Source organism: Acomys russatus, chromosome 5 (genome assembly GCF_903995435.1).
Source record: "Acomys russatus chromosome 5, mAcoRus1.1, whole genome shotgun sequence".
Taxonomy (NCBI): domain Eukaryota; kingdom Metazoa; phylum Chordata; class Mammalia; order Rodentia; family Muridae; genus Acomys; species Acomys russatus.
The window spans coordinates 30,383,729-30,408,388 of NC_067141.1; the positions used below are offsets into that span (position 1 = coordinate 30,383,729).

General features: G+C 46.0%; 3 protein-coding genes across 3 annotated transcripts; 2 read left to right on the forward strand and 1 right to left on the reverse strand.

Moving 5' to 3' along the window:
• The first annotated feature begins 1,497 nt into the window (after positions 1 to 1,497).
• Hnrnpul2 (heterogeneous nuclear ribonucleoprotein U like 2) lies at positions 1,498 to 15,146 on the forward strand. Its single transcript, XM_051146079.1, has 14 exons — positions 1,498 to 2,068; positions 4,066 to 4,201; positions 4,532 to 4,608; positions 5,131 to 5,270; positions 5,611 to 5,701; positions 5,798 to 5,910; positions 7,064 to 7,327; positions 7,640 to 7,762; positions 8,518 to 8,646; positions 9,363 to 9,531; positions 13,281 to 13,481; positions 14,406 to 14,479; positions 14,729 to 14,836; positions 14,956 to 15,146. Exons 1-14 carry the CDS (start codon positions 1,531 to 1,533, stop codon positions 15,034 to 15,036), a joined length of 2,244 nt encoding a protein of 747 aa, XP_051002036.1. The 5' UTR covers positions 1,498 to 1,530; the 3' UTR covers positions 15,037 to 15,146.
• Positions 9,711 to 10,606, forward strand: LOC127190132 (NADH dehydrogenase [ubiquinone] 1 beta subcomplex subunit 1-like). Its single transcript, XM_051147166.1, has 2 exons — positions 9,711 to 9,731; positions 10,171 to 10,606. Exons 1-2 carry the CDS (start codon positions 9,711 to 9,713, stop codon positions 10,375 to 10,377), a joined length of 228 nt encoding a protein of 75 aa, XP_051003123.1. The 3' UTR covers positions 10,378 to 10,606.
• Positions 15,147 to 23,230: 8,084 nt separating the features above from the next.
• Positions 23,231 to 24,505, reverse strand: Gng3 (G protein subunit gamma 3). Its single transcript, XM_051146081.1, has 2 exons — positions 24,326 to 24,505; positions 23,231 to 24,061 (listed from the first exon to the last, which is right to left on the reverse strand). Exons 1-2 carry the CDS (start codon positions 24,422 to 24,424, stop codon positions 23,933 to 23,935), a joined length of 228 nt encoding a protein of 75 aa, XP_051002038.1. The 5' UTR covers positions 24,425 to 24,505; the 3' UTR covers positions 23,231 to 23,932.
• Between the last annotated feature and the right edge of the window lie 155 nt (positions 24,506 to 24,660).

A 24,660-nucleotide genomic window follows, 5' to 3' on the forward strand; every position in this document is an offset into this window, starting at 1 on the left:
TTCAGGAGGCTCCCCAGATTTTTTGAGCTTTGCTGTTTTTCCTACAGCCCCATCTACCCTACTGTGGTAGTTTTCAGTTTCCAGAAGTTGCACAAACTAAAAAAAGGAATGATGTGGGGGAATAGTGAAGACATAGACCAGATGATTTCCAGAAGAGATCCCGAGTCAGTACAGACCCTAGGAACAATCAAAGGCCCAACCAAACGTCCCAAGTGAGTGACCCTCCGCAAATTCGTTTCTTCTGTGAGGCACACCCCCTGACCTGGAAGAAGACGACGGAGTAGGCGGGAACAACTGAAACAAGTCAAAAAGGCTTCGCTCCTTTCCAACCTTTTTATTTGTCCTTATTCTCCAAACATTTGTTGATGGCTCTGCAGTCAATTGAGGAAGCGAAGTGAATGAAGCCGGAGCCTCCAGTCCACAGGTGAGGCACAAAAGATCGTATAAGCACGGGCAAGCCCAACAAGCACACCACAGCAAGAGCCCAAGCCCGGAAGACTCTTCCTGGGATTCAGTTTTAAGTGCGGGAACACGGACAGGAAAAGACTAGGCCGGCCAGCAGCTTAGCATCTAATGAGGCACGAGCATTGCGTCACACCACCCAATCAGAAACAAGTCTAGAAAAATAATCCCCCAGAAATGATCCCGCCTCTCCTGCGGACCAACCCGGAAAAAAAAAATTCCCGGCCACTTCTCCAATAGGAAAAAAAGCCGCACGATCTCGGGTGGCCAATCAGAGCAACAGACTACGATTCAAGATGACCAATTAGAGAGGCGAAGGGCGGGATTGGCGCCTCTGTTGCCGGGTAGAAGTTTAACCTCAGACAGAGGTTCGGGCCATTGCTTGCTTTCCCTTGGTACTGAGAAGGCCTTCGCCTACTAGCTACGAAAACTCTGCACCGCCCAACCTTCCAGTCTGTCTTCAGTCTTAGCCTCAAGAGTTGCTGTCAAGGAGTAAGGAAGAGAGGTCGAGGAAGACCTAGGGTGCCCGGCGTAGGGGAGCGAGCAGGAAGTAAGAGGCGTGAGAAGGTGGGCGGGGCTCCGGCGCGACTGCGCAGAGCCTACGACTGAAGTACGGAAAGAGAGGCGCGTACGCGCTTCCGTGCTACGAGGCACTTGAGCCGCCGCCAGCCTCGCCGGGCTCCCGCCTCGGTGCGGCTGCGCGGTTATGCCGCCTGCGCTGATTGGCGCGGATCTCTTAGGGGCGGGAGGGAGGAGGAGGAGTGAGGGAACTCCTTCGTGCTCGGCGCGCACTCGCCGGCGATCGGGAGCCCGGTGTCTAGGAGGCTGCTCCTCGCTGGCTTCGTTTTGGGCTCACTGAGCCGAACGCGGCTTGACAGAAGGAAGGCGACCCGAACACGCCGCGGAGAGAGCGCGGCCCCTGCCGCTGTGTGCGTGCGCTTGCTAGCGCGGGCTCAGTGCTGGCGCGGGAGGCGGAGGCAGGCGGCGGCGGCGGCGCCTGCGCGGTCGGGCTCGGTCGACAGTTCGCAGGGGAGGAGGCGGCGGGAGGCGGAGGAGGCGGCGGCGGCGATGGAGGTGAAGCGGCTGAAAGTGACCGAGCTGCGGTCGGAGCTGCAGCGGCGGGGCCTGGATTCGCGCGGCCTCAAAATGGATCTAGCGCAGCGGCTTCAGGAGGCACTGGATGCTGAGATGCTGGAGGACGAGGCCGGCGGTGGTGGGGCCGGGCCCGGCGGGGCCTGCAAGGCGGAGCCTCGGCCTGTGGCCGCGTCGGGCGGAGGCCCGGGCGGGGACGACGACGACGAGGACGACGACGAAGAAGAGGAGGACGAGGAGGCGCTGCTTGAGGACGAAGACGAGGAGCCACCTCCCGCTCAGGCTTTGGACCAGGCCGCGCAGCCGCCTCCGGAACCTCCGGAGGCGTCAGCCATGGAGGCCGAGCCCGAAGCTTCCGACACACCGGCGGAGGCCACGGCCGGGTCAGGTGGAGTAAATGGTGGCGAAGAGCATGACAGCGCCAAGGGGGAGGAAGACGGGCCGGAGGAACGGAGCGGAGACGAGACGCCGGGATCCGAGCCACCGGGTGACAAGGCCACCACGGAGGAACAAGGTGAGGAACTGGCAGCAGAGCCAGGTTCCTACCTGTCGGGTGCGTCTCTAATCCAACACCCACCCTGCACCGCGCGACCTGATTCCTTGTTTCCGCTTGCCCGAAGGTGCATGGTTCCCGCGGCTGTTTGATGGGATTCCCCAGGGAAGGTGGCTTTTATCCACAGCCCATCTTTGTGAGCGTTTGGGCGCTTTGTGGCTCCACTATTTGCAAGGGGGAGGTTCCTACCTAACGTGGTAACTTGGTGTTAATGGATGGAAGTGTGTGTGCTCACGCGCGCGTGTGTACTGTACTGCTTTCGAGCTACCTGTGGATGAGTCCTCTGATACTCCTCCCCGGCCCCCTTTGGCTCAATACCTTTAACCGAAAAATTGACCATCCTCAGGGACCAGTTGGAAGCTTAGGCCTTCCGCTTCCTGACCGTGAAAATGTTAAGCAATAAACAGTCCGTGAAATGCAGCGCTGTCAAACCCACGTTAAGCCTCACAGAGACTCTGGATATCTAACTTTGCTCCTTGCTTAAGCGGTAGGAGACAGTGTGTATGAGCCTGTTGGGTTTAATCATTAACTAGCAGAGAGAACGTCTTAGGCTGCTAACATTTTAGTAGCATGTTAGTTAACTTGACTAGGGCTTTTTACCTGGTCCCTATTGTGTCTATATTTTAATTTTCTTGCGGAGTCAGTCAATGATACATTGTTGCCTTTAAGGCTACTAACTTCCTGAGCTGAAATGATTGAGGGCTCTAGTGGGCCATTTGAGTAACCTTGTGGTAGATGTGTGGAGACTTCCCCCAGAGTTAATGACCTTTCTCCTTCGAAATGCTTGCATGGTACAAGCTAATCCCTTCAGGTCTGTCTGAGGAGAGAGCGCTTCTCAGTCTTACTTTCAAGTAGATTGCCTTAGGTTGTTCTTTATTTATGCAGTTAGTGTCATGAAGTTGTAATCTATTTTACAATGATTGTATACAAAGTATAGTGTTGGGGTTTTTTTTTTTTTTTGTTGTGTCTGATGTCCTGGCTATTACATAATCCTTGTGTGTATCCCAAATAGCAGATAAAAAGCACTGAAGGATAAGGGAATACTTTAGAGGAACTGTTGAAGACTTTTAAGCCTTCAAAACACAAAAGCCAAAGGAAAAAACTCCCTGTGTTACTCCAGCTTTAGTGTCACAAGCCTTCAATCCCAGAGCTGCAGAGGCAGAGGCAGGCAGGTCTCTTAGTTTGAGCCCAGCCTGGTCTGTATAGTGAGACCTGTCTAGAAAAAAAACAAAAAAGTGTTGCTAAATATACAACCTTCCTGCCCCAAATTCCACGCAGTGTTAGTTACAGTTTGCTTGTGACTTAATGATTTGCTCTGGCAACTTTCAAGTTCCTGTTAAAAATACTGCTGCAGCTGAGCACAGCAGCTCACACCTGTAATCCCAGCACTCAGGAGGCAGAGGCAGTTAGATTTCTGAGTTCGAGGCCAGCCTGGTCTACAAAATGAGTCCAGGGCAGCCAAAACTGGAAAAACCAAATAAAATAAAATAAAAATGCTGCTGCCATTGTGTGGCTGTGCATTTTAATGCAGAAAGGGCACTCTCTTAAAATGTGAGGCTTCTGTGTCATGTAGCTGCTGAAAACTGCTTGCCATAAATCCAGATCTAATAAGAATTGAAATTCACCTGTGAAGTGAATTTAAAAAGACTTCAGGGATAGTTTCCTATTCTGTTAGTGGAGAGATCTGCCAGGTTGGCTTGATTGAAGTAGATACATTTAGAATGGAAAATTGGCCCAAAAATTTTCTCCTGCTTGACTTTAATTAATTAGCCCATAGTCTCCTCATCTTAACCAGTGAAAAGACACTTGGAAATAAAACACACGGATATTATAGGTGCACTCTGCCTCAGTCTAGTACCCTCAGTTTCCCATATTGGTTAACTCAGATTCTCTTAGTTCTGAGCTTATTCTATGCACCCGTATAAAAACTACTGATTTTCTTTCCCTCCCTTTTGTAGGAGATGACCAAGATAGTGACAAGTCAAAACCAGCAGGCTCAGATGGTGAGCGGCGGGGGGTAAAGAGACAGCGGGATGAGAAGGATGAACATGGCCGAGCTTACTATGAATTCCGAGAGGAGGCTTACCACAGCCGGTGAGGGAACACGCCCCAATGGGAATGTCTGCTCTGCTTTTGGTGTTCCTGGTGTTGACTGGACAGTGTGGATGGAGGGTGGACTGAAAAGTGCATAGGTCTTTTTTTTTTTTTTTTTTTTTTTTTTGTGCATAGGTTTTTTTAGGCATACGTTTGAGAGTAAATAAATCTATGATGGAAGGTCCTGTTTCCATTTCTCATTGACTGAAAGGAGCTGTCTGCTGGAATTTGATTAATTCACTGATATTTTTAAGATGGACAGAGCCGCACGAATACCTCATAGAAGGTAGCTTTGCTTATATTGCGTTTGCTCTCCTCTCCTACCTGTAGCTCAAAGTCCCCACCACCTCCAGAAGAAGAAGCAAAAGACGAAGAGGAGGATCAGACACTTGTGAACCTGGACACGTGTATGTATAAAGTAGATTGCTTTGGTTTTTGAAATAAGGTCTGGTTTCTAACTTATGACCTCTGTAGTGATCTAAAAATGATTTTGAGAGTGAAATTTAATGGCTTGAGGACTAGGACAGCATCTGTGATAACAAGGCATATGGCGCTCTCAGCATCTTTTTATTTTTGTTTTTGGGTTTTGGAGTTTTGGAGACAAGATCTCTCTGTGTTAGCCTTGTCTGTCCTGGACTCGCTTTGTAGACAAGGCTGGCCACGAACTCAACAGCCATCTGAACTCAGCCATCTGCCTGCCTCTGCCTCCTGAGTGCTGAGATTAAAGGTGTGAGCCACCATGACCGGGTCTGGTTTTTGTTTTTTGAGACAGAGTTTTCTCTGTGTAGCCTTGCCTGGCCTGGACTTGATTTGTAGGCCAGGCTGTCCTCGGACTCATAGAGATCCACCTGCCTCTGCCTCCCCGAGTCCTGGGATTACAGGCACAACCACTCCACCCAGCTAACACTTACATCTTTGTTTCTTAACAGATACCTCGGATCTCCATTTTCAAATAAGCAAAGACCGATATGGAGGCCAGCCACTTTTCTCAGAAAAATTCCCTACCCTTTGGTCTGGGGCAAGAAGTACTTATGGAATAACAAAAGGAAAAGTATGCTTTGAGGCCAAGGTAAGGGAATCTTTAAATTAAATCTTAAATGAAAACTGTGTATTGGATTTCTATCCGGCATTTTATTAGTTCAGAGGAAACATCCTTGACTCTGAGCAACAAATGGACCCTTGTGACTGTGAGTTGGGGATTGGACTCAGAGCCTGTACATATCAGGTGCTTTATTTCTGAGCTACATCCCCAGGCCCACAGCTTTGGTTTAGGCTTAATAAGGTCTTTTTCTGATACTGAGCTATGATCTATTTTTTTTCCAGTTTGTATACAAATCTTATCTTTGTAACTCAGACTTTGTACCTGCATTGGTCAAAGTTCCTAAGAACTCATTTTCTGACTTGACCAGGTAACTCAGAATCTGCCGATGAAAGAAGGCTGCGCGGAAGTTTCTCTGCTTCGGGTTGGGTGGTCTGTTGATTCTTCCTGTCCACAGCTTGGTAAGGGTGTTTTGTAACTTCTTGCTTGTGTCTCTTACGATAGTGCTTACTCTGTGGAAGCTTTGCAGCTAGGTAATGGATTGCTGCCTCTTTCAGGTGAAGATGAATTCTCTTATGGTTTTGATGGACGAGGACTCAAGGCAGAGAATGGGCATTTTGAGGAATTTGGCCAGACTTTTGGGGAGAATGATGTCATTGGCTGTTTTGCTGTAAGTGTTCTCGAAAATTATGGATTGTAGCAAAAGGTAGAGAAAGGGCTGAGAATTCAGCCAACTGCCAACTGCTGGCTTCTATACATTTCTGCATACTTTATTCATTTGATGCATTGCTTGGTTATTTGAGCTGTGCGGTAGCCCCAGCATTAATTTGTGGGTTTTTTTTTTTTTTCTTTCTTTCTTTCTTTCTTTTCTTTTTTTTTTTTTTTTTTTTTTTTTTTTTGAGACAGAGTTTCTCTGTGTAGCCTTGACTGTCCTGTGAGTTCGAGGCCTGCCTGGTCTACAAAGCAAGTCTAGGACAGCCAGGTTACACAAAGAAACCCTGTCTCGAAAAACCAAAAAAGAAAAAGAAAGAAAATTTGTTTTAACTAACTAATATATTCTGAGGTGTTTGTTTGTTTGTTTCTTCGAGACAAGGTTTCTCTGTGTAGCCTTGACTGTTCTGGACTCGCTTTGTAGACCAGGCTGCCTTTGAGCTATTATTGATCCACCTGCCTCTGCCAGGTGCTGGGATTAGAGATGTGTGCCACCATGCCCAGTTTTATTTGCTTATTTCTACATTTATTTATTTATTGGGGGGGCATATGAATGTATATGTGTGAAAGTCAGGACCGTTTTTTCCTATTATGTGGGCTCTAGGAACCACACTTGGGTTATCACACATGGTGACAAGTGCCTTTATTCACTGACCCATCTTTTCATCCACCCAACTTTAAAAAAAACAATAAGTATGCGTGGTGGTGGTGGTGGCGGCAGCGCACGCCTTTAATCCCAGCACTTGGGAGGCAGAGGCAAGTAGATCGCTGTGAGTTCAAGGCCAGCCTGGCCTACAAAGTGAGTCCAGGACAGCCAAGGCTACACAGAGAAACCCTGTCTCGGGGGGGGGGGGGGGGAGCGGGGAGCAAGTGTTAAGACTTCGTTGTCCGAGCCGGGCGTGGTGGCGCACGCCTTTAATCCCAGCACTCGGGAGGCAGAGGCAGGCGGATCGCTGTGAGTTCGAGGCCAGCCTGGTCTACAAAGTGAGTCCAGGACAGTCAAGGCTACACAGAGAAACCCTGTCTCAAAAAACCATAAAAAAAAAAAAAAAAAGACTTCGTTGTCCTTAACTTGTCAAGCTATAAGTGCTCTTGTGCTTTTGTGCTTGCAGAATTTTGAGACTGAAGAAGTCGAGCTTTCCTTCTCTAAGAATGGGGAAGACCTGGGTGTGGCGTTCCGGATTAGTAAGGAATCTCTGGCAGATCGAGCCCTTCTACCCCATGTCCTCTGCAAGAATTGTGTTGTAGAATTAAACTTTGGTCAGAAGGAAGAGCCATTTTTTCCACCACCACAAGAGTTTGTGTTCATCCATGCAGTGCCTGTTGACGAGCGTGTGCGGACTGCAGTCCCTCCTAAGACCATAGAGGAGTGTGAGGTATGCAGAAGTATAGGCTTCATGTGGTAGAAGAGTGAAGGATGTGTGCTTTCAGGTGTATTTTGAAATTACTATCACACCTGGATTCTATGCCCAGGTTAGAGAGATGGATCCAAAGGACCTGGGTTCAATTCCCAGCACCCACATGGCAGCTCACAACTGTCTGTAACTCCAAGATCTGACACCATCACACCAATGCACATAAATTAAAAATTAAATAAAACATTTTTTAAAAGAATATTTTTAAAAGAAAGTTGGATTTTTTAAAAAATGATTCATTTTTATTGCATTCCTGTTTCTTTTTACTTGTAGGTGATTCTGATGGTGGGACTTCCTGGATCTGGAAAGACCCAGTGGGCACTGAAATATGCAAAGGAAAACCCTGAGAAAAGATATAATGTCCTGGGAGCTGAGAGTGTGCTCAATCAAATGAAGGTCAGTTGCTGAGAAGTAGGGAGAGATGCTTAGTCCACTGTGATGTTTGCTCTGGAGATAACTGAAAATCTTTGGTAGCCTATCCTTAGTCATGGGTGAAGGGTCTTTGAAGTATGTGAGAACAAGGACACCACACACAGAAATGTAGCTTTCTGTCAGTGTTTTAAGATATGCCCCACCAGAGCCGGGCTTGGTGGCACATGCCTTTAATCCCAGCACTCGGGAGGCAGAAGCAGGCAGATCGCTGTGAGTTCGAGGCCAGCCTGGTCTACAAAGTGAGTCCAGGATGGCCAAGGCTACACAGAGAAACCCTGTCTCGAAAAACCAAAAAAAAAAAAAAAAAAAAAAAAAAAAAAAGATATGCCCCACCAGCTGGAGAGATGGCTCAGCGGTTAAGAATACTGGCTGTTCTTCCAAAGGTCCTGAGTTCAATTCCCAGCAACCACATGATGGCTCCCAACCATCTATAATGAGATCTGGTGCCCACTTCTGGCGTGTAGGTGACATGTAGAGAGAATACTATATAAATAATAAATAAAGAAATCTTTACAAAAATATACGCCCCACCCCTGCTGGATTGTCAAATTTCTGAAAATGTGCAATCTGGAGTAAATCCAGGTTAAGTAGGAAGTGAGTGCTACAGGAAATTGGCAATGTGATGAGTTCCTGTGACCCATGTAGCATTTAAAGCAGCAGCAGGTGACTTTTGGGCTCTTGAACTTGGTGTGTAACTCCTTGTATTTCTCATTCATCAGATGAAGGGGCTCGAAGAGCCAGAGATGGACCCCAAAAGCCGAGACCTCTTAGTTCAGCAAGCCTCCCAGTGCCTTAGTAAGCTGGTCCAGATTGCTTCCCGATCAAAGAGGAACTTCATTCTTGATCAGGTATTCAGACACTAAGAGGAACCTGGTTTTACAGGAGGTCCAGAGATGGAAAATGTGCATCTTTTTAAAGAGTCAGATGAGGATGCACATGGAGAACTGAATTAAGAAATAGGTTCAAATCACCTAATGAGTTGTTTAATGCACCTGAGCTTACACTGTTTGCCCCGAGTGTGTGGACTCAGGTGATAGAGAGGAGATTTTGGTTCATTCATTTCCCTTGAATTTCTGAATCTGTCATGGCCTACTTATATTTGTTATCTTGGACAAGTCTTTTACCTCCTTTGCTTCAGTTTTCCTGATGTGTGAAATAATATTTGTCCAAGTAGTGTCTCAAAGATCAAAGGAGAGCCAGGTGTGGTGGTGCACACCTTTAGTCCCAGCACTCGGGAGGTAGAGGCAGGTGGATGGATGTGAGTTCGTGGCCGGCCTGGTCTATAACATGAGTCCGGGACAGCCAAGGATACACAGAAACCTCTTCTTGGGGGAGAAAAAAAATCAAAGGAGAGCTGGCATTGCTCAGCAATAGAGCAGTTTTCTAGCATATGCAAAAACCCTAGGTTTGATCCTGATTGCCACAAAGCAATAATAACTATTGTTAAATTATTAAAGGAAATTGTATATGACTTCGAATCTTATGCTTCAATTGTAGAAGAATAAGTTTTCTTTGATAAGTTGGTGACTTTTATTCTTCAATATGTTACTACTCCTGTTGCTAGTGTAACGTGTACAACTCTGGCCAGCGAAGGAAGTTGTTGCTGTTCAAGGCCTTCTCTAGGAGAGTGGTGGTCGTCGTCCCTACGGAGGAGGACTGGAAGAAGAGGCTGGAGTTGAGGAAGGAAGTGGAGGGAGAGGACGTGCCTGAGTCTATAATGCTGGAGATGAAAGGTGGGCCAAACCACATGGGTGAGAGAACCCTGTCCCTGGCTAGCACAGCCCTACTGTGACCTCTTATTACCAAGAGTGACTCTCCAATCTAAAATGTAAATTTAAGAGCAACTTAATGGATGCAAGCACCTGTGGATAAGCTACTGAGTAGAGTGGAAAAACAGTAAACCCCTTGACTCATGGATAAGCTACAAAAAAGGGTAAATATCTGTGCTTTATATTTATAGCACATGCTTGTAACCCCAGCACTTGCGAAGCTCCGGACAGAAGGTTATGAATTAGGAGGCGAGCCTTGATGCATAGTAGTAGGCCATGTTTTAAGTGGGGAGAAAAAACAGGGTAATGCATGCCTGGATCTCAGCACGTGGCAGTTGAAGGCAGGAAGATAAGGAGTTGAAGGTTAGTCTGAACTAATCAAGATGCTGTCTCAAAGTATGAGAAATAAGATGTTTAAATACAAAGAAGATACTTAGAAGTAAAGGAACAGGCTTAAGTCACTTAATGAATAAGTATTTACAGTGTCTACTGTTTGTCCAGCATTGCCCTAGTCATAGGAAAATATCAACATATTGAAACAAAATTCCACCCTCTTAAAGAAATTTTTAAGATTTAACTCTAACGCTGCCCTTGGTTGTGGAGTCGCGCTTGGCTTGGCACCAGGCTGTAGTCAAGATAAGCTTACTTCAGCTTCTCCGTGACCGCTGGGTTCATGTACTTGTCCCTGTGGGCTTTGCCTTTGGATATTACGTAGCCAAGAGGGATGATGAAAAGCTAACTGCCTTCCGGAATAAGAGTGTGCTATTTCAAAGGGAACTGAGGCCCAGTGAAGAAGTTACTTGGAAGTAAAGACTGGTTAAATCAGAATGTTCTCATTTTAAAAGTTATCAAAGAAATAAAAATGTTTATTATTTAATTAGGGAAAAAAAGATTTAAATTCTAAGCCGGGCATGGTGGCGCACGCCTTTAATCCCAGCACTCAGGAGGCAGAGGGAGGTGGATCACTGTGAGTTTGAGGCCAGCCTGGTCTATAAAGGGGGAGTCTAGGACAACCAAGGCTACACAGAGAAACCCTGTCTCGAAAACCCCACCCCGCCTAAAAAAAAAAAAAGATTAAATTCTATGAAAATGACAAAGATGATTGTTAGGGTTCAAATTAAAAATGCAGTAGTGGTAGAAAATTGTATCTTTACCATCTTGGTTTCTGGTATAATAGGTACATTTTTATCATTTTTGCTTATTTCCTTGGTTTTGTATTTGCCTAAGTGTACTGTCCTTTCAGGCAGTGTTAACTATGTTGATTGGTCTTGCTTCACGCTTTTCCCCTTGGACCATGTTTTTCGTCCTGTTTCCTTTAGTTTGTGGTGGCCCATTTGCCCTGTCACGTGCACATCTGCCACATCTGTGATCTGCAGTGTCTGAAGTCATACAGAATGAATTATGCCGTCCATAGCTGGCGCTTAGAGAAAGTTAGTACAGTTGATAAAGTAGGGATAACTGGATTCATCTGAGAATCATAATTGAAATAAAATTCACCATGAAAGTCTATGGACTTAATATCCAGAGATGGACAGATGAGCTTGGCCTCCATGTATGTGATGAGGAGCCTTTAAAGATAGGAGACACTTTTAATCTCATGGTGTGTCTGTGTGTGGTCTTGGTGTGTATTTATGGGGTGGGATGGGTGTGCTGGGAATGAAATCCAGGCCCTTGTACATGCTAGGCAAGTGCTATATCCTCAGTACCAGCTTAAAGCTCTGATAATGTTACTTCTTGGCCAGGCAGGGATGGTGCATACCTTTAATCCCAGCAGAGGCAGAGAGAGACAGGTGGGTGTCTGTAATTTCAAGATCAGCCTGGTCTAGACAGCAAGTTATAAGCCAGGCAGGCTACATAATGAGATCAAGCCCTTTTTTTTTTTTTTTTTTTTTTTTTTTGCTTGCTTTTTTGTTTGTTTGTTTTGGTTTTTGGTTTTTCGAGACAGGGTTTCTCCGTGTAGCCTTGGCTGTCCTGAACTCTTTTTAATCAGTGTTTTGCCTACATATGTATGTGTACTGTATGCATGCTGGTGCCTTTGGAGGTCAGAAGAGGGCATCAGAGCCCCTGAACTGCAGTTAGAGATGGTTGTGAGCCACCTTGTGGGTGCTTGTAACTAAACCTAGGACCTCAGCAAGGGCAACAAGGTGCTTTTAACTACTGAGTCATCTCTTCAGCTTCTGAGACCAAGTTTTTATCCAAGCAACACCAAAACTTTCTCAGTTATATTTAGCCTGTGTTCCTTCTGTCCTGATAGTTCACTGCTAATTTATTATGGATCACTTGAGAACTTGTAAATCTGTTGTGCATCTAGCCCTCTGTCTTGTGCTACTACAATTTAAGGAAAAGAAAATTTGCCTTTAGGCATGGTAGCACTTCTCTAGCACTCAGAACGACGAGCCAAGAAAATTGCTGTGAGTTCTAGCTCATCCTGAGCTCTGTAGATAGACCCTGCCTTTACAAGGGCAAAGAAAGCCATGGTGGCACTCACTTATAATCTCAGTACTACTGAGATCGGAAGCAGGAATATCAAGATAATCCTCAAGTATAAGGGAATTCTAGGCCAGCCTGGACTACATGGAACCTTGTCTCAAAAAAAGCAGTTGGTTTGATTATTTAAGGGAGTTGATATGAGCCCAGCGCATTTTAGTACATGACTGAGTTAACTTTTGAAAGCATTAGGTTTGGCTTGCTGTGGTGATCAGACCTATTATTCTATCCTTTGGGGGAGGGTACGGTACTGGCACAGACTGCATAACAAACCAAAGTCCAGCCTGAATTATATATAACAAAACTATTTCAAAGGTGGGGGTGGAGAATATGGCCAGCGTGGTGATTCATGCCTGTAATTCCAGCACCCAGGGAGGTAGAGGCAGGAAGATCTACAGAGCAAGTCTATTCTGCAGAGCAAGTCCAGGACAGCCTGGAACCCTGTCTCAAAAAAACAAACAAACAAAAAAGCAGCAGGAAAGTGTGGTGGTAACAACTAAAATTGTGATCCCAGTTTTCAGAAGGCAAGAGGCAGAAAGGCTTAGACCAGCTTGGGATGCATGAGCCCTTATGTCTTAAACAACAAGGGCTGGATGGCTCAGCCCTTAAAGAGTATTTGCTGCATAAGCACGAAGCCTGGTGTTTTGATCCTAGTACCCACACCCACATAATAAGCCAGGACCCTGTCTACTCCTGAAATCCTACCACTGAGCAGTATGGCTACAGGAGGATGGTGATCTTTAGATTCTGTGAGGAACCCTATTTCCAAAGGAATGGTGTCATTTAGACATATACTATTAACAAGAAAGCTGGACATGGTGGTGTACATCTTTTGTCCCATCAGAGACAGGTGGATCTCTGAATTCAAATCCAGGCCTATATAGTAAGTTCCAGGATAGCCAGGGTTACTTAAAGAGCTCATGCCTCAATAAAAACAAACCAAGGGTATTGACCCATAACTGTAATTCCAGCATTCAAAAGGCAAGAGGGTATGGCACTTGAAGCTAGCCTGGCATGTATAACTAAATCTCAAAATCGAAAGAAAAACAAAAAAACAAAACCTTGAATATAGTCCATTGAGAAAACATTTTGTTAACATTTGCAAAGCCCTGGGTTTGATCCCCAAAGCCACCAAAAAAAAGCACACTTTCTCTGGTAGATTTTCATGCATTCTTACCCTGTCTGTGCACTTTCCAGGCCCACAAGCTTCTCTCTTATTCTTATAGCCAACTTCTCTCTGCCTGAGAAATGCGACTATATGGATGAGGTGACATATGGGGAGCTGGAAAAAGAAGAAGCTCAACCCATTGTTACTAAATACAAGGAGGAAGCAAGGAAGCTGCTGCCCCCCTCTGAGAAGCGGGCAAACCGACGGAACAATCGCAACAAGAGAAACAGGCAGAACCGAAGCCGTGGCCAAGGCTATGGTGAGTCCTGTAGGACCTGGCTGTCCACAATATGCAGCCTCCTAAGGAAGCTGATTTCTCCTTGTGTCCTTTACCCTCTGCTTCCTGTGCTTTCTCCATAATCTTTCAGCCAGAAAGTAGTTACTGTGAGGCAAAAATATGTTTCTTTGAAACACCGTGCTGTGCCTCATGATCTGCCCAGCTTCCATGAGAGCAAGCGGGTTCCCCACTTCGCGGGGTCTTAAGGATATGTGCAGTGAGATCTGATTCTCATCTTAAGATTTCTTGGTGCTTTATCGAATCAACCCAATTGCACAGACAAAAGTGAATGCATTTTTCCATCATTTTAGAGTGTAAAAAGGAAAGGTAGTTATTAGTGGAATTAATTTTTCCTCTAAATGTCTAGTTTGTTGTCTAAATCCCCAGTGTGAATTTATTGCTCTTCTTAAAAGTGTGTGTTTATCTGTGTGCAGCTGTAAATGAACAGGTGGTTAGAGCTAACTGTCCTAGACATGGGAACAACAGTGGTTTCTAGAGTATTGGGTAGAGTTCGCTTTGTGTACAGTGATGGGTGTGATGGGTGTAGGCTACATGGCACCTTAGATCCCTTTCTGGGCTGAGAGTCTGATCCTGTGAATGGCAGTTTTTATTCATGGTTCCAACTCTGCCATGTATCCTTTTATCATCTAAAATATTTTATAGGGTTAGGGAGCTTTAAAAGCAGGGTGGCTTTTGTTTTCTTATGTCTATTCTTCTGCCCTCCCCTCTCAGACTCTTTTAATAAAGATCCTGGCTGGTGCTTTAATTAACAGTGTGTACGCCTGGCCAGAGCAAGCCTCCTCCTCCCCTAGTATTGCCTTTGGCTCCAGCTTTTTGATTTCCACTCCGATGTGGAGCCAGGACCCCATGCCAGCTGTCTGAGCGCCCTCTCCATTTCTCTTCCAGTGGGCGGGCAGCGCCGAGGCTACGACAACCGGGCCTACGGGCAGCAGTACTGGGGGCAGTCTGGAAACAGAGGGGTGAGTGCAGCTCTCCTTCTGCTCCTCCCTCTGGGCTGTGAAGCCGTTCCTATTGACTTGGGGGAGCAGAGGGGTTTGGGCTGTTTTCTTAGGGCTTTAGGGTTTTGCCCACTTAATATGATCATCTGGAAGAATTTACCCTGCTTATATACAGTATCAAGATGAAATATGTCTTGTTCAGTAATGGGAAACTGGGTTGTGCTTCCAGAGACCTGTGTATCATCCTCATTCCTCTTTCTCCTCCTTCAGGGCTACCGTAATTTCTATGATCGATACAGGGGTGACTATGAACGATTCTACAGTCGAGATTATGAGTACAACAGATACAGAGACTATTACAGACAATACAACCGGGATGTGAGTATTACCTTGGGATAGAGTGAGGGTGAAGGGGACAGGACCAGCTGGATGAGTGTTGTGCCTCTTCCTCCTCATCCGGCTCTGGCTCTGAGTGATGGGGTTTCCCTCTCTTCTAGTGGCAGAATTACTACTACCACCACCAACAGGACAGAGACCGATACTACAGGAATTACTACGGTTACCAAGGGTATCGGTGAAGCCCGTGCTGTTTTCGCCTGTCAGCCGTGAAGCTGAGTCTCTGGGGGTGCCAGGCACCCCAAAAAACACAACCAAGGAAAACGGGCTGTCGGGGTGGGGCTGAGCTGCCAGGGAGGGGTGGTTGGGGGGAGGGTGTGCAAGCAGGGGGTGGGGAGGGGGGAAGTGGAAACAAACAAAACTGTACATTTTTTTTTTAAAGTTTGTTGAAAAGAATATTGTCTTATTCTATAAAACATTTCAAACCTAGTTAGGTTATTTGTAATCAAAAAACATTTGCACAGAAAGCAGCACTTAAGGCAGCCTGTTCTGTACCCTGCAGCTGGATAGGAAAAGAAGTAAAAATGATACCTTCCAACATTCTAAGACAGCTAAACTGGTAGCCCAGGGAGGGAGAGTGGGAAAGGGGGAACGGCATGAGGGAACTCTGCATAGCAGGAAAGAGTGGGGACAGAGGAGGCAGGAGCAGGGGCAGAGGGAGTGCCTGTGACCAGGGCAGTGAAAATAAACGATTGGCTCTTATCAATCACTTGTACCAACTACCCGTTTGTACTTTCTTTACCAACCTTTCCCTTTTGGGATACTTAGTCTTATTAAGATGGGAGCCCAAATGTCCAATTGTCCACTTAGTTGTGCCTTTGTGCTGTCTGCCTAACGCACAGAGACTGCTAACTGGGTGGTTCTATTATATAGGATCTCCAGGCCACAGGGACATGGGCGCTGGACTGCAGAGCAAAATAGTTTGTCCCCATCCATATTATGTTCCTTGGATTCTCATTAGGTGTGGAGGGGAACACAGCCCTCAACCTGAAAATGGTGATTTTCCAGTCCCTAGTCTCTGTCTCCCAAGTTGATAGAGGCAAGAGATCTCTAGACTCATCTGCTAAGGTTGCCTGCCTCTTACAGTGTGAGGAAAGGAATGATTCTCAGGGTTTTAGCTCCCAGAAACGCAGCAAGACGCTGTTGGCTGCGTCAGGATATGTATATAGGTGAGTCCTGTGGTGTGGGCTGTCAGGCCCCGGTGCTGAGAATAGCAACTATTTTATACAGTGTGGGGGACTCTGCCCTGCTGCTGTTTTGTTTCGTTTTGATACACAGGTAGAGAGTGAGTAGAAGGGGGTAGGGGTAGGAGGCAGCTCAGTTGGGCTGCAGAAACTTGGGGAGACGATGTGAATGTGTGTGTGTGAGTGCGTGCAAGGGAGCAACATTTCCCAACTTGTTAAATCAGGATTCCTTCTGGGGTGCTCCCGTCTAGTCCCCAGAGAGGCCTCTCATCACGAGACTTCATTTGGGATCATATAGTTTGTAACTTTAACAGCAGCCTCCCAGTTCTTGACAAAACAGCTACGCTTTGCTATGTTCAGGAATGTGGGTAGGATGGTGTGGCCGTGCGCTTTCAACACTGAGCTTCCATTTAAATCCTCATCTTGCTTAGCTAAAGGCTTACTCAGCAACAGCATCCTACAGTACTTCCTGATGAGAAAACCTCTGGGCTGAGCTACTAGAACATACTTGACTTACACTTCCTCACCTTAGCAGTTAGAGCTCTTATTTGAGCTTGTGCTGAGGTGTGGATCGTCCCTGTCCTGATGTCCTTGCCGTACATTGCTTCTTGGGGTATGCAGTCCCTCATTCTGACTTTCCTGTTTGTTGGGACACACCCTTCTGCTCAAGGGCCTCTTTGTAAAGGCCATAGTGGGGCCTGGAAGGAGGTGAGCTTGCTCATACTGTGTCTTTTCTATTGCACCTGTCCCTTAAGGTGCCACAAATGGACCTGTGTGTGGAATGACTGCATGTATCTTTTGTAACTCACTGACATGACTGAGGGAGTTTGAGAAAGCCTTGTTTATAATGTCAGGGCAAAAAGGTAAAAACTGGAGCCAAAAGAAATCCCTTAGGACAAGATTATGTTATAGTAGAAAACTTAATTTCTGGAGGCAGAAGCTACTGCTTCAGATGTTTAGTCCTCCAACAAATAATACTTTTATAGTAGTCTGTGACCTTGGGTTTGAATGGTAGGGCACTCAGACAGGCACAAACTTAACACTGAAGTTTGGGGCAACAGGGCTTAGAGAGTATACTTCCTGTTGATTTTTGATGCTAGAAAAATCCAAGTCGTCTTTTTTAAAAGCTGGTTTTGTAGTTAAATGAAGAAGGAAGCGGCCACACCCTTGCTGGATCTGTCCAGGAAGTCTCCTGTGTCAACGTGGGTGTCTGCATTTTGTTTCTGTCTGTGTTTTTATTATGAAAAGAAATATTATGATGTTGGGAGGGTAACAGGAGAGATCTCTGGCTTTTCCTTAGCCGACTTATCAGACATCTGTTGTAGTTATAGATGGAAACGTTGTGAGAAAAACAAACACCACATGGAGCCTGTAAATGTTTTTGCACAACCTGTAAAGCATTCTTGGAAGTGGCCAGTAAAAAAAGGGGGGGGTACCAGTTTTTTAAAAATGTAACTGTGTTATTGTTTACATCTGTAAATCTTAACCCTGTTCTCATTACACCATTCTGGCAAAAAAAAAAAAAAAAAAAAAAAAAAAAAGTGGGCACAGTAGTTCCAGTTTTAGAATAAATTACCATTTTGATTGAATTTCCCTATCTCCTGTGACTGCACTGACTGGATTTTGGAGGTGCTTGTTTTAATAATGTACTTTTTATTTATTTTGAGACAGAATCTCATTGTAGCCCAGATTGGCCTGGAACTCTTGATCATCATGCCTTAAGCCCAAAAATACAGCATTTATACATGTTTGTCACCACAAATAGCTTATTCGCTTATTTTAAATTTTGGGGTGTGCTCAGATGTACACAGTGATCAAGTGTACATTCAGAAGATGGGGATATAGGGGTCACATGGAGGTCAGAGGACAACTTTTATGCTGGTTCCAGGGATCAAACTCAAATTGCCAGACTTGCATGAAGTGCAAAGCCATCTCATCTCACCAGCCCCTTCATCTATTTTTAAATGCTTAGTTATTAAAATGCACTAGGTACAACAAGAATAGCTTCTGTGTGTGTGACTGCTGTGCCCTTTCCACAATGCCTCCACTTAGGAATCAGCTAGACAGGGGGTCTGTCTACCCCACGCGTGCTTATAGTAACCTCTTTTTTATGTTTTATTTTATTTATGTGAGTGTGTTGCCTGCGTCTAGGTCCACTACATGTATGCAGTGCCTTTGGAGGCTAGAAGAGGGCATTGAATCCTCTGGAACTGGAGTCACCCATGGTTGTGAGCTTCTATGGGGATGGTAGGAACTGAATCCTGGTGCTCTGCAGCAAGTGTCCATACCATCAAGCCCCCTCTCTTCTCTCCCTCTCTCTCTCTTTCTCTCTCTTTCTCATACTAAGATCTTGAGTCTTTAGAGTAGAAAATTTAACTCTTGGGCTCTGCTAAAATCATTTGGATTTGGATGTTTGAGGTTAAATCAAAGGTTTCATTTATGAAAGTCATTAAATTTATGCACGAATAATTATTTTGAAGAAAAAATTTAATTTTTCTAATGAATTTGAAGAATGAAAATTACAGAAACAGCAGGGCGTGGTGGTGCATACCCTTAATCCCAGCATTCTGGGAGGCAGAGGCAGGTGGATCGCTGTGAGTTCGAGGCCAGCCTGGTCTACAAAGTGAGTCCAGGACAGCCAAGGCTACACAGAGAAAACCCTGTCTCAAAAAACAAAAACTTTTTTTTTTTTTTTTTTTTTTTAAACAGAAACATTGCAGCACTAGTACTGAACAGACAGACAAGGTTTGGTGTATACATGCTGTTGCTGGGAGCTAGAACTTTTTGTTTTGTTTTTATCTTTTGAAACAGGGTATTTATTGATTATTGTAACCTAGACTGCTACCATACTAGGCTCCCTACTACCTTTGGGGTTTGGATTTTTTTTTTTTTTTTAAGATTTATGTATTATGTATGCAATGTTCTGCCTTCATGTGTTCCTGCCCACCAGAAGAGGGCACCAGATCTCATTATACATGGCTATGGGCCACCATGTAGTTGCTAGGAATTGAACTCAGGACCTCTGGAAGAGTGGCCAGTGCTCTTAACCGCTTCACCATCTCTGCAGCCCCAAATTTTGTTTGTTTGTTTTTTAACCTGTTAATTTTGTATGTGGGGGCACACATGTTCCACGGTACACCTGTATTACAGTATTTTGTATCTGTTTGGCCTACAAAGCAAATAACTGACACAGGGAGACTGAAACGTACTTTAAAGCTGCCAGCACTTCGCTGGGCAGAGTCTGAACAGATTCTAATCTACTCGTAAACTAAACAAACTACTCTAAACCTTATATAACATACATATATTCTAAACACTTGCCACCATGACCCCTGAGCCGGTCCTTGTCCAGTTCCCACCGTCATCCTCCGTCCTCCCCTCCAGGAAGTCCCACCTTCCATTTCCTGTCCTTCTTCCCACCCGATTGAACATCAGAGGATAGATTTTTTTTTTTTTTAAGAGTAGGCAGTTTTATTTTTCTTCTCCCTATTTATCCATCAACACCTATTGAGCACCCACCATGTTTCCAGTGTTCTAGGTGCAAACACAGACTTTCTTTTTTTTTTTTTTTTTTAATTAATTTATTCTTGTTACATCTCAATGTTTATCCCATCCTTTGTATCCCCCCATTCTTCCCTCCCTCCCATTTTCCCCTTATTCCCCTCCCCTATGACTGTTCCTGAGGGGGATTTCCTCCCCCTGTATATGCTCATAGGGTATCAAGTCTCTTCTTGGGAGGATGGATTTTTTTAAAAAGATTTATTTAGGCCGGCGTAGTGGCACACTCCTTTAATCCCAGCATTTGGGAGGCAGAGGCAGCCGTATCTCTGGGAGTTTAGGCCAGCCTAGTCTACAGAGTGAGTTCCAGAACAGCCGTGACTATACCAAGAAACCCTGTCTTGAAGAACAAAGTGTTTATTCTGTATGCAGTGTTTTACCTGCATATACTACTGTACTCCAGAAGAGGGCACCAGATCTCATTGTAGATGGCTGTGCGCCACAATTTGGTTCCTGGCAATTAAACTCAGGACCTTTGGAGGAGCAGCCAGTGCTCTTAACCTCTGAGCCATCTCTCCAGCCCAGAGGATGACTATTGGGAGTTGGTTCTCTATTCTACCAAGGGTAGGTCCTAAGGATTGAATGCTGGTTATCAGACTGGACAGCAGGCACATCTATCCAGTGAACCATCTTCTTGGCCTCTGTTCCTGGGGCATTTTAAACTTAGTGTTAGAACTAATTATAGTTAGTGCACAGCTGGGCCTGATATAACCTATCTTTTGTCCTAACACTAGGTAGGTCAAGGCAGGAAAAATACTATGAATTCAATGCTAGTATATTCCAGATCAATCTGGCCTACAGAGCAAGACCCTGTTTCATACATAAACCAAGAACAGCTGAGTATAGCAGTGTTTATGTATAATCCCAGCACTTGGGAGTTGGGGGCCGACGATCAAACCCTGTCTCCAAAAATCCGTTAATGGTCCACAACTCTAGTTTTTTGGTTTGGTTTAGTGGTTTTTTGTTGTTGTTGTTTGGTTTTGGTTTTGGTTTTTCGAGACAAGGTCTCTCTGTGTAGCCTTGGCTGTCCTGGATCTGCTTTGTAGACCAGGCTGGCCTCGAACTCACAGCGATCCACCTGCCTCTGCCTCCTGAGTGCTGGGATTATAGGCATGAGCCACCACGCCCGGCTTGAGACAGGGTTTCTCCTTGTAATAGCCTTGGCTGTCCTGGATGTGCTTTGTAGACCAGGCTGGCCTTAAACTCACATAGATCTTCTTGCCTCTGCCTCCTGAATGCTGGGATTAAAGGCCTGCACCACCACCACCCAGCACCAAATTTTTTAAAAGAAAAGGTTTATGTTTATACATGTTTTTCCTGCATGTATTTGTATGTACCATGTGTATGTCTGATGTGTGCAGAACAAGAAGAGGGTGTTGGATCTACTTGAGGTGGAGTTAAGGTCAGTTGTAAGACAGCATATGTGTGCTTAGAACTAAACCCAGTCTCTCTGCAAGAGCAACAGCTGATCTAACCAGAGCCATCTTTCTAGCCCCAGTCTATTTTTAGTGGTATAACTTACACCTCGTCTGTAGTAGCTGCTAGCCCTGTTTTCTCAACCTGACATTCACACCTAATCTGAATAGGTACCAAATTGAGAAAAATAAGATGCATGTCTTAAAGGGTGAGGTAGAGTGAGGGTTAATCTAATATTGGTGTTACATTTGAGCACTCTTCGCTTTTTGCCACATCTGAGCTGGTAAGATTTTCTTACTACCTTGGTAATTGCCCAACACTAATACATTAGGAAAAGGTTTTTAGTCTCTGCTATTCCTTGTGTACAATTTAAGCTATATGTACAAATAGAAAAACCATTCATTAGGTATTAAGCACCTATTGCATACTAGGCATTGTGAACAAACATTATAACAAGGCTCTGTTGTGGAGTTTCCACACATGCCAAGAAAGAAGGAACGATTCTAAAATACTGAGGTCAGACTTCATCACTGAAAGTCTGGTGGTGCTGTGCGCACATGTTGCTGACCGACATACCCTTATGGGGGTCAGAGGAACTCTTGAGTTCTACCCCACCACCTTGTTGAGTCCAAGGATAGAACTCAGGTCACTGGGCCTGCAGTCAGGCACCTCCAGCACCTCTGCCTATTCAGTCCTTTGAGTCATGACATCAGGGAATTGCCTGTCACCACCCCCACCCCACTTTTGTTTCTTTACTCCATTCCAGTTACCATGTTGGGAAAGGACAAGGTTTAGGAAAGGGGGTTGGGAATGATGGTCCATCCTGAGAACATGCTGGTCATTCTGAGCAGCACAATTCTATCCATGCAGAATTTAACTCCCTTACCAGTCCTTCCTATTCAGCTGTCTCTGAAGTCAGGAGATGATGATGCATAAAAACAGCTGAGGCAGTTAAATCATGGCCCAGGGTCTATAGCAGCTATGTTCACTCTTAGAACAGAAAAGCAGCCGGGCGTGGTGGCGCACACCTTTAATCCCAGCACTCGGAAGGCAGAGGCAGGTGGGTCTCTGTTGAGTTTGAGGCCAGCCTGGTCTACAAAGCGAGTCCTGGACAGCCAAGGATACACAGAGAAACCCTGTCTTGAAGTCCCCCCCCCCAAAACGAAAGCTTCTAGGAAGATAATCTGAGTCTCCTAAACCTTCTCTGATTCCTTTTTGGGGGGGGGGGGCTGTCAAGACAGGGTTCCTCTGTAAAACAGGATGACCCCTGTAAAACAGGATGACCTTGAACTCAGCGATCCACCTGCCTCAGCCTGGGTGCTGGGATTAAAGACGTGCGCACCTCACCTGGCTCTGCTTTTCTGTTCTAAAACAGGGTTTCTTTTTGTAAGAGCCCAGGCTGTCCTGGACTTTGTGGACTTGGCTGGTCCCAAGTGCTGGAATTGAAGGCCTGTGCCACCACCACATGCACGCCTCCAACAATTTTTGTTTTTATTTATTTGTTTCGAGACAGGGTTTCTCTGTGTAACCTTACCTGTCCTGGACTCCCTTGGTAGATCAGGCCAGCCTTGAACTCAACTGTTTTGTCTGCCTCTGTCTCCCAGAGTGCTGGGATTACAGGCATGTACCACCACATTCTTGCCTCTGCCCATGAGACATGCTCTCTGGCCAGGCAACATAATGAACCCTTACAAGGAGGTGTTAGGTACTCTCCTAATGGATGTTCTTCAGTCACCTTGTGGTGAGAATAAAAAGGCCCAATTTAACAAGGAAACACAAACTGAAATTTACTGTTTACCTCCCAGAAAGACCAAGGAATAGTGCTCCAAAATGGACTGTAACACATTTGAGATTCTTTCACAAAATCCACATTGTGCTTCATGGGCCCTGGGCCCAGAGACCAGTGTTTTTTGGGGGGTTTTTTGTTTTGTTTTGTTTTGTTTTGTTTTTAAGTCAGGATCTCATTTTGTATCCCTGGCTGACCTAGAACTCAGCGATCACCTGCCTCTGCCACCCCAGTGTGGCCACCATACTGACCTCTTCTTTCTAACCCCCGGTGCTTGGTCTCTCCAGATTCTATGGGACACAGAGCCTGACTTCGAGAGGACAGGGGAAGCCATTTTAAGACCAGGGATCTTTCCATATTGGGAACGCTGGGGGCCGCCATTTTAAGAAGAATGCTGTAACACACACACACACACACACACACACGCACGCACGCACAGGCAGCCGCCATCTTGGACATCGGCTGCGGGCGCTGAGTCGCCCTGTCCCGCCCCTCGGTTCAGAGCACCTCCACCCGGGGCTGCTATCCCTGGGCCCGCGGAAACCCACCATACTCGGGGTGCGAAGAGAGGTTCTCGGTGCTTTCGTTGCGCGCCTGTGTGAATGCTCCGCGGTTTCTGAGCGCTCGTTCAACAACCCCCCACTGGGGGCGCTCGCGCGCCTCCCGCCCGGCGGTCTCCAGCCCTTATAATGTCTAACCGGCTCGACTGGCCCTGTTCCCTGGTATGGCAAGTGTATCGACTAGGAATCTTCTTTACCAAGAACGCTAACTTAGGCGCTGTCTTCTGAGGCTCTTGATGACTTTATTCTTCAAATGCCTTTATCTTTCCAATAGCTCCAGGTGAGGCTTAGAGCAAGCACCCGGGTATCCCCCTCTCCACTGCCTGAACGGATGGATCACAGAGGGAAACAAGCAGGATTCTAGTAGTTTAGCAGGGTCCTTCTGTGGATAGAGTTAAAAGGTGCTTGGAGTCGGCCTCAGAGGGTGAGGAAAAGGGGCAGGCATGGGTAAGGAGAGCCTTGTGCTTCAGATAACCTCAGGGTAGGTACGGGTGGAATCAGACTGCTACAATTTCTGATCTAAGGGCGGGCCTCGGGGAGGGAGCTGAGGAGTTAAGAGGAGGGGCAACGCTCTTCAGAGGAGGGCACAGAAGAACTTCTTCTCCCGGAAGGGGTTCTCCGAAGTGGGCACAGGAGTGATGAGGGGGTCCTCACAAGCGTGGGCATCACAGTAAGTCATCAGGTCTGCTGCTGCCTTGGACACCTGGGGCACAGCCAGGATGGGGAACATTAGGCAGAATTCTGAAAGGGACTGCAGCTCCCTTCGCCAAACAGGCTATCTTTTAGTTTCTAGTGCCCTTTGAGACAGTCCTCTCCATCCCCAGTCCTCAGGAACAGCTTTGCTGACAAAGCCCAGGTTTGCCTCTGACTTCAGACTATCAAAAAAGAAGCATCTTCCCCCCCCCCCGGGGGTTGAAAACCTACAGCTGAGGCCTGGAGAACTAATGGGGGCCAGAGTCGCACCCACCTTTATCCGGCACAAGCTGGCCTCAATCTTAAGCTGTTCCACCATCTTGCGTGCTTGGCCAATGCTCATAGTGCTGTTGACAGGGGTCTCCCCTTTCATGCTGGAAAAAGACAGACAACTCAGCACTCTAAGCCGAAGCACTCAGCTCAGTAACCACACAGCCGAGACTGTACCCCAGTATTTTGTCCCCCTATTTTTCTCTACTCTTCATTAGTCATCCCCTCTCTTTTTGTCTGAGGGGAGAATGGAAATGATGAGTTGAAATGCTCTCCAACTCCCTGCGTCCTGGGCATTACACTGTGCAAATGACTTAAGGATTTTCAGTCTTTGAGCCA

Coding starts and splice junctions, on each gene's coding strand:
- Hnrnpul2 (XM_051146079.1), top strand. CDS start 1,531: ATGGAGGTGAAGCGGCTGAAAGTGACCGAGCTGCGGTCGGAGCTGCAG. Junction 2,069..4,065: donor GGCCACCACGGAGGAACAAG/GTGAGGAACTGG, acceptor TCCCTTTTGTAG/GAGATGACCAAGATAGTGAC. Junction 5,702..5,797: donor TTCTTCCTGTCCACAGCTTG/GTAAGGGTGTTT, acceptor TGCCTCTTTCAG/GTGAAGATGAATTCTCTTAT.
- LOC127190132 (XM_051147166.1), top strand. CDS start 9,711: ATGGATAAGCTACAAAAAAGG. Junction 9,732..10,170: donor TGGATAAGCTACAAAAAAGG/GTAAATATCTGT, acceptor TTGGTTGTGGAG/TCGCGCTTGGCTTGGCACCA.
- Gng3 (XM_051146081.1), bottom strand. CDS start 24,424: ATGAAAGGGGAGACCCCTGTCAACAGCACTATGAGCATTGGCCAAGCA. Junction 24,062..24,325: donor CCAGCTTGTGCCGGATAAAG/GTGGGTGCGACT, acceptor GCTGTGCCCCAG/GTGTCCAAGGCAGCAGCAGA.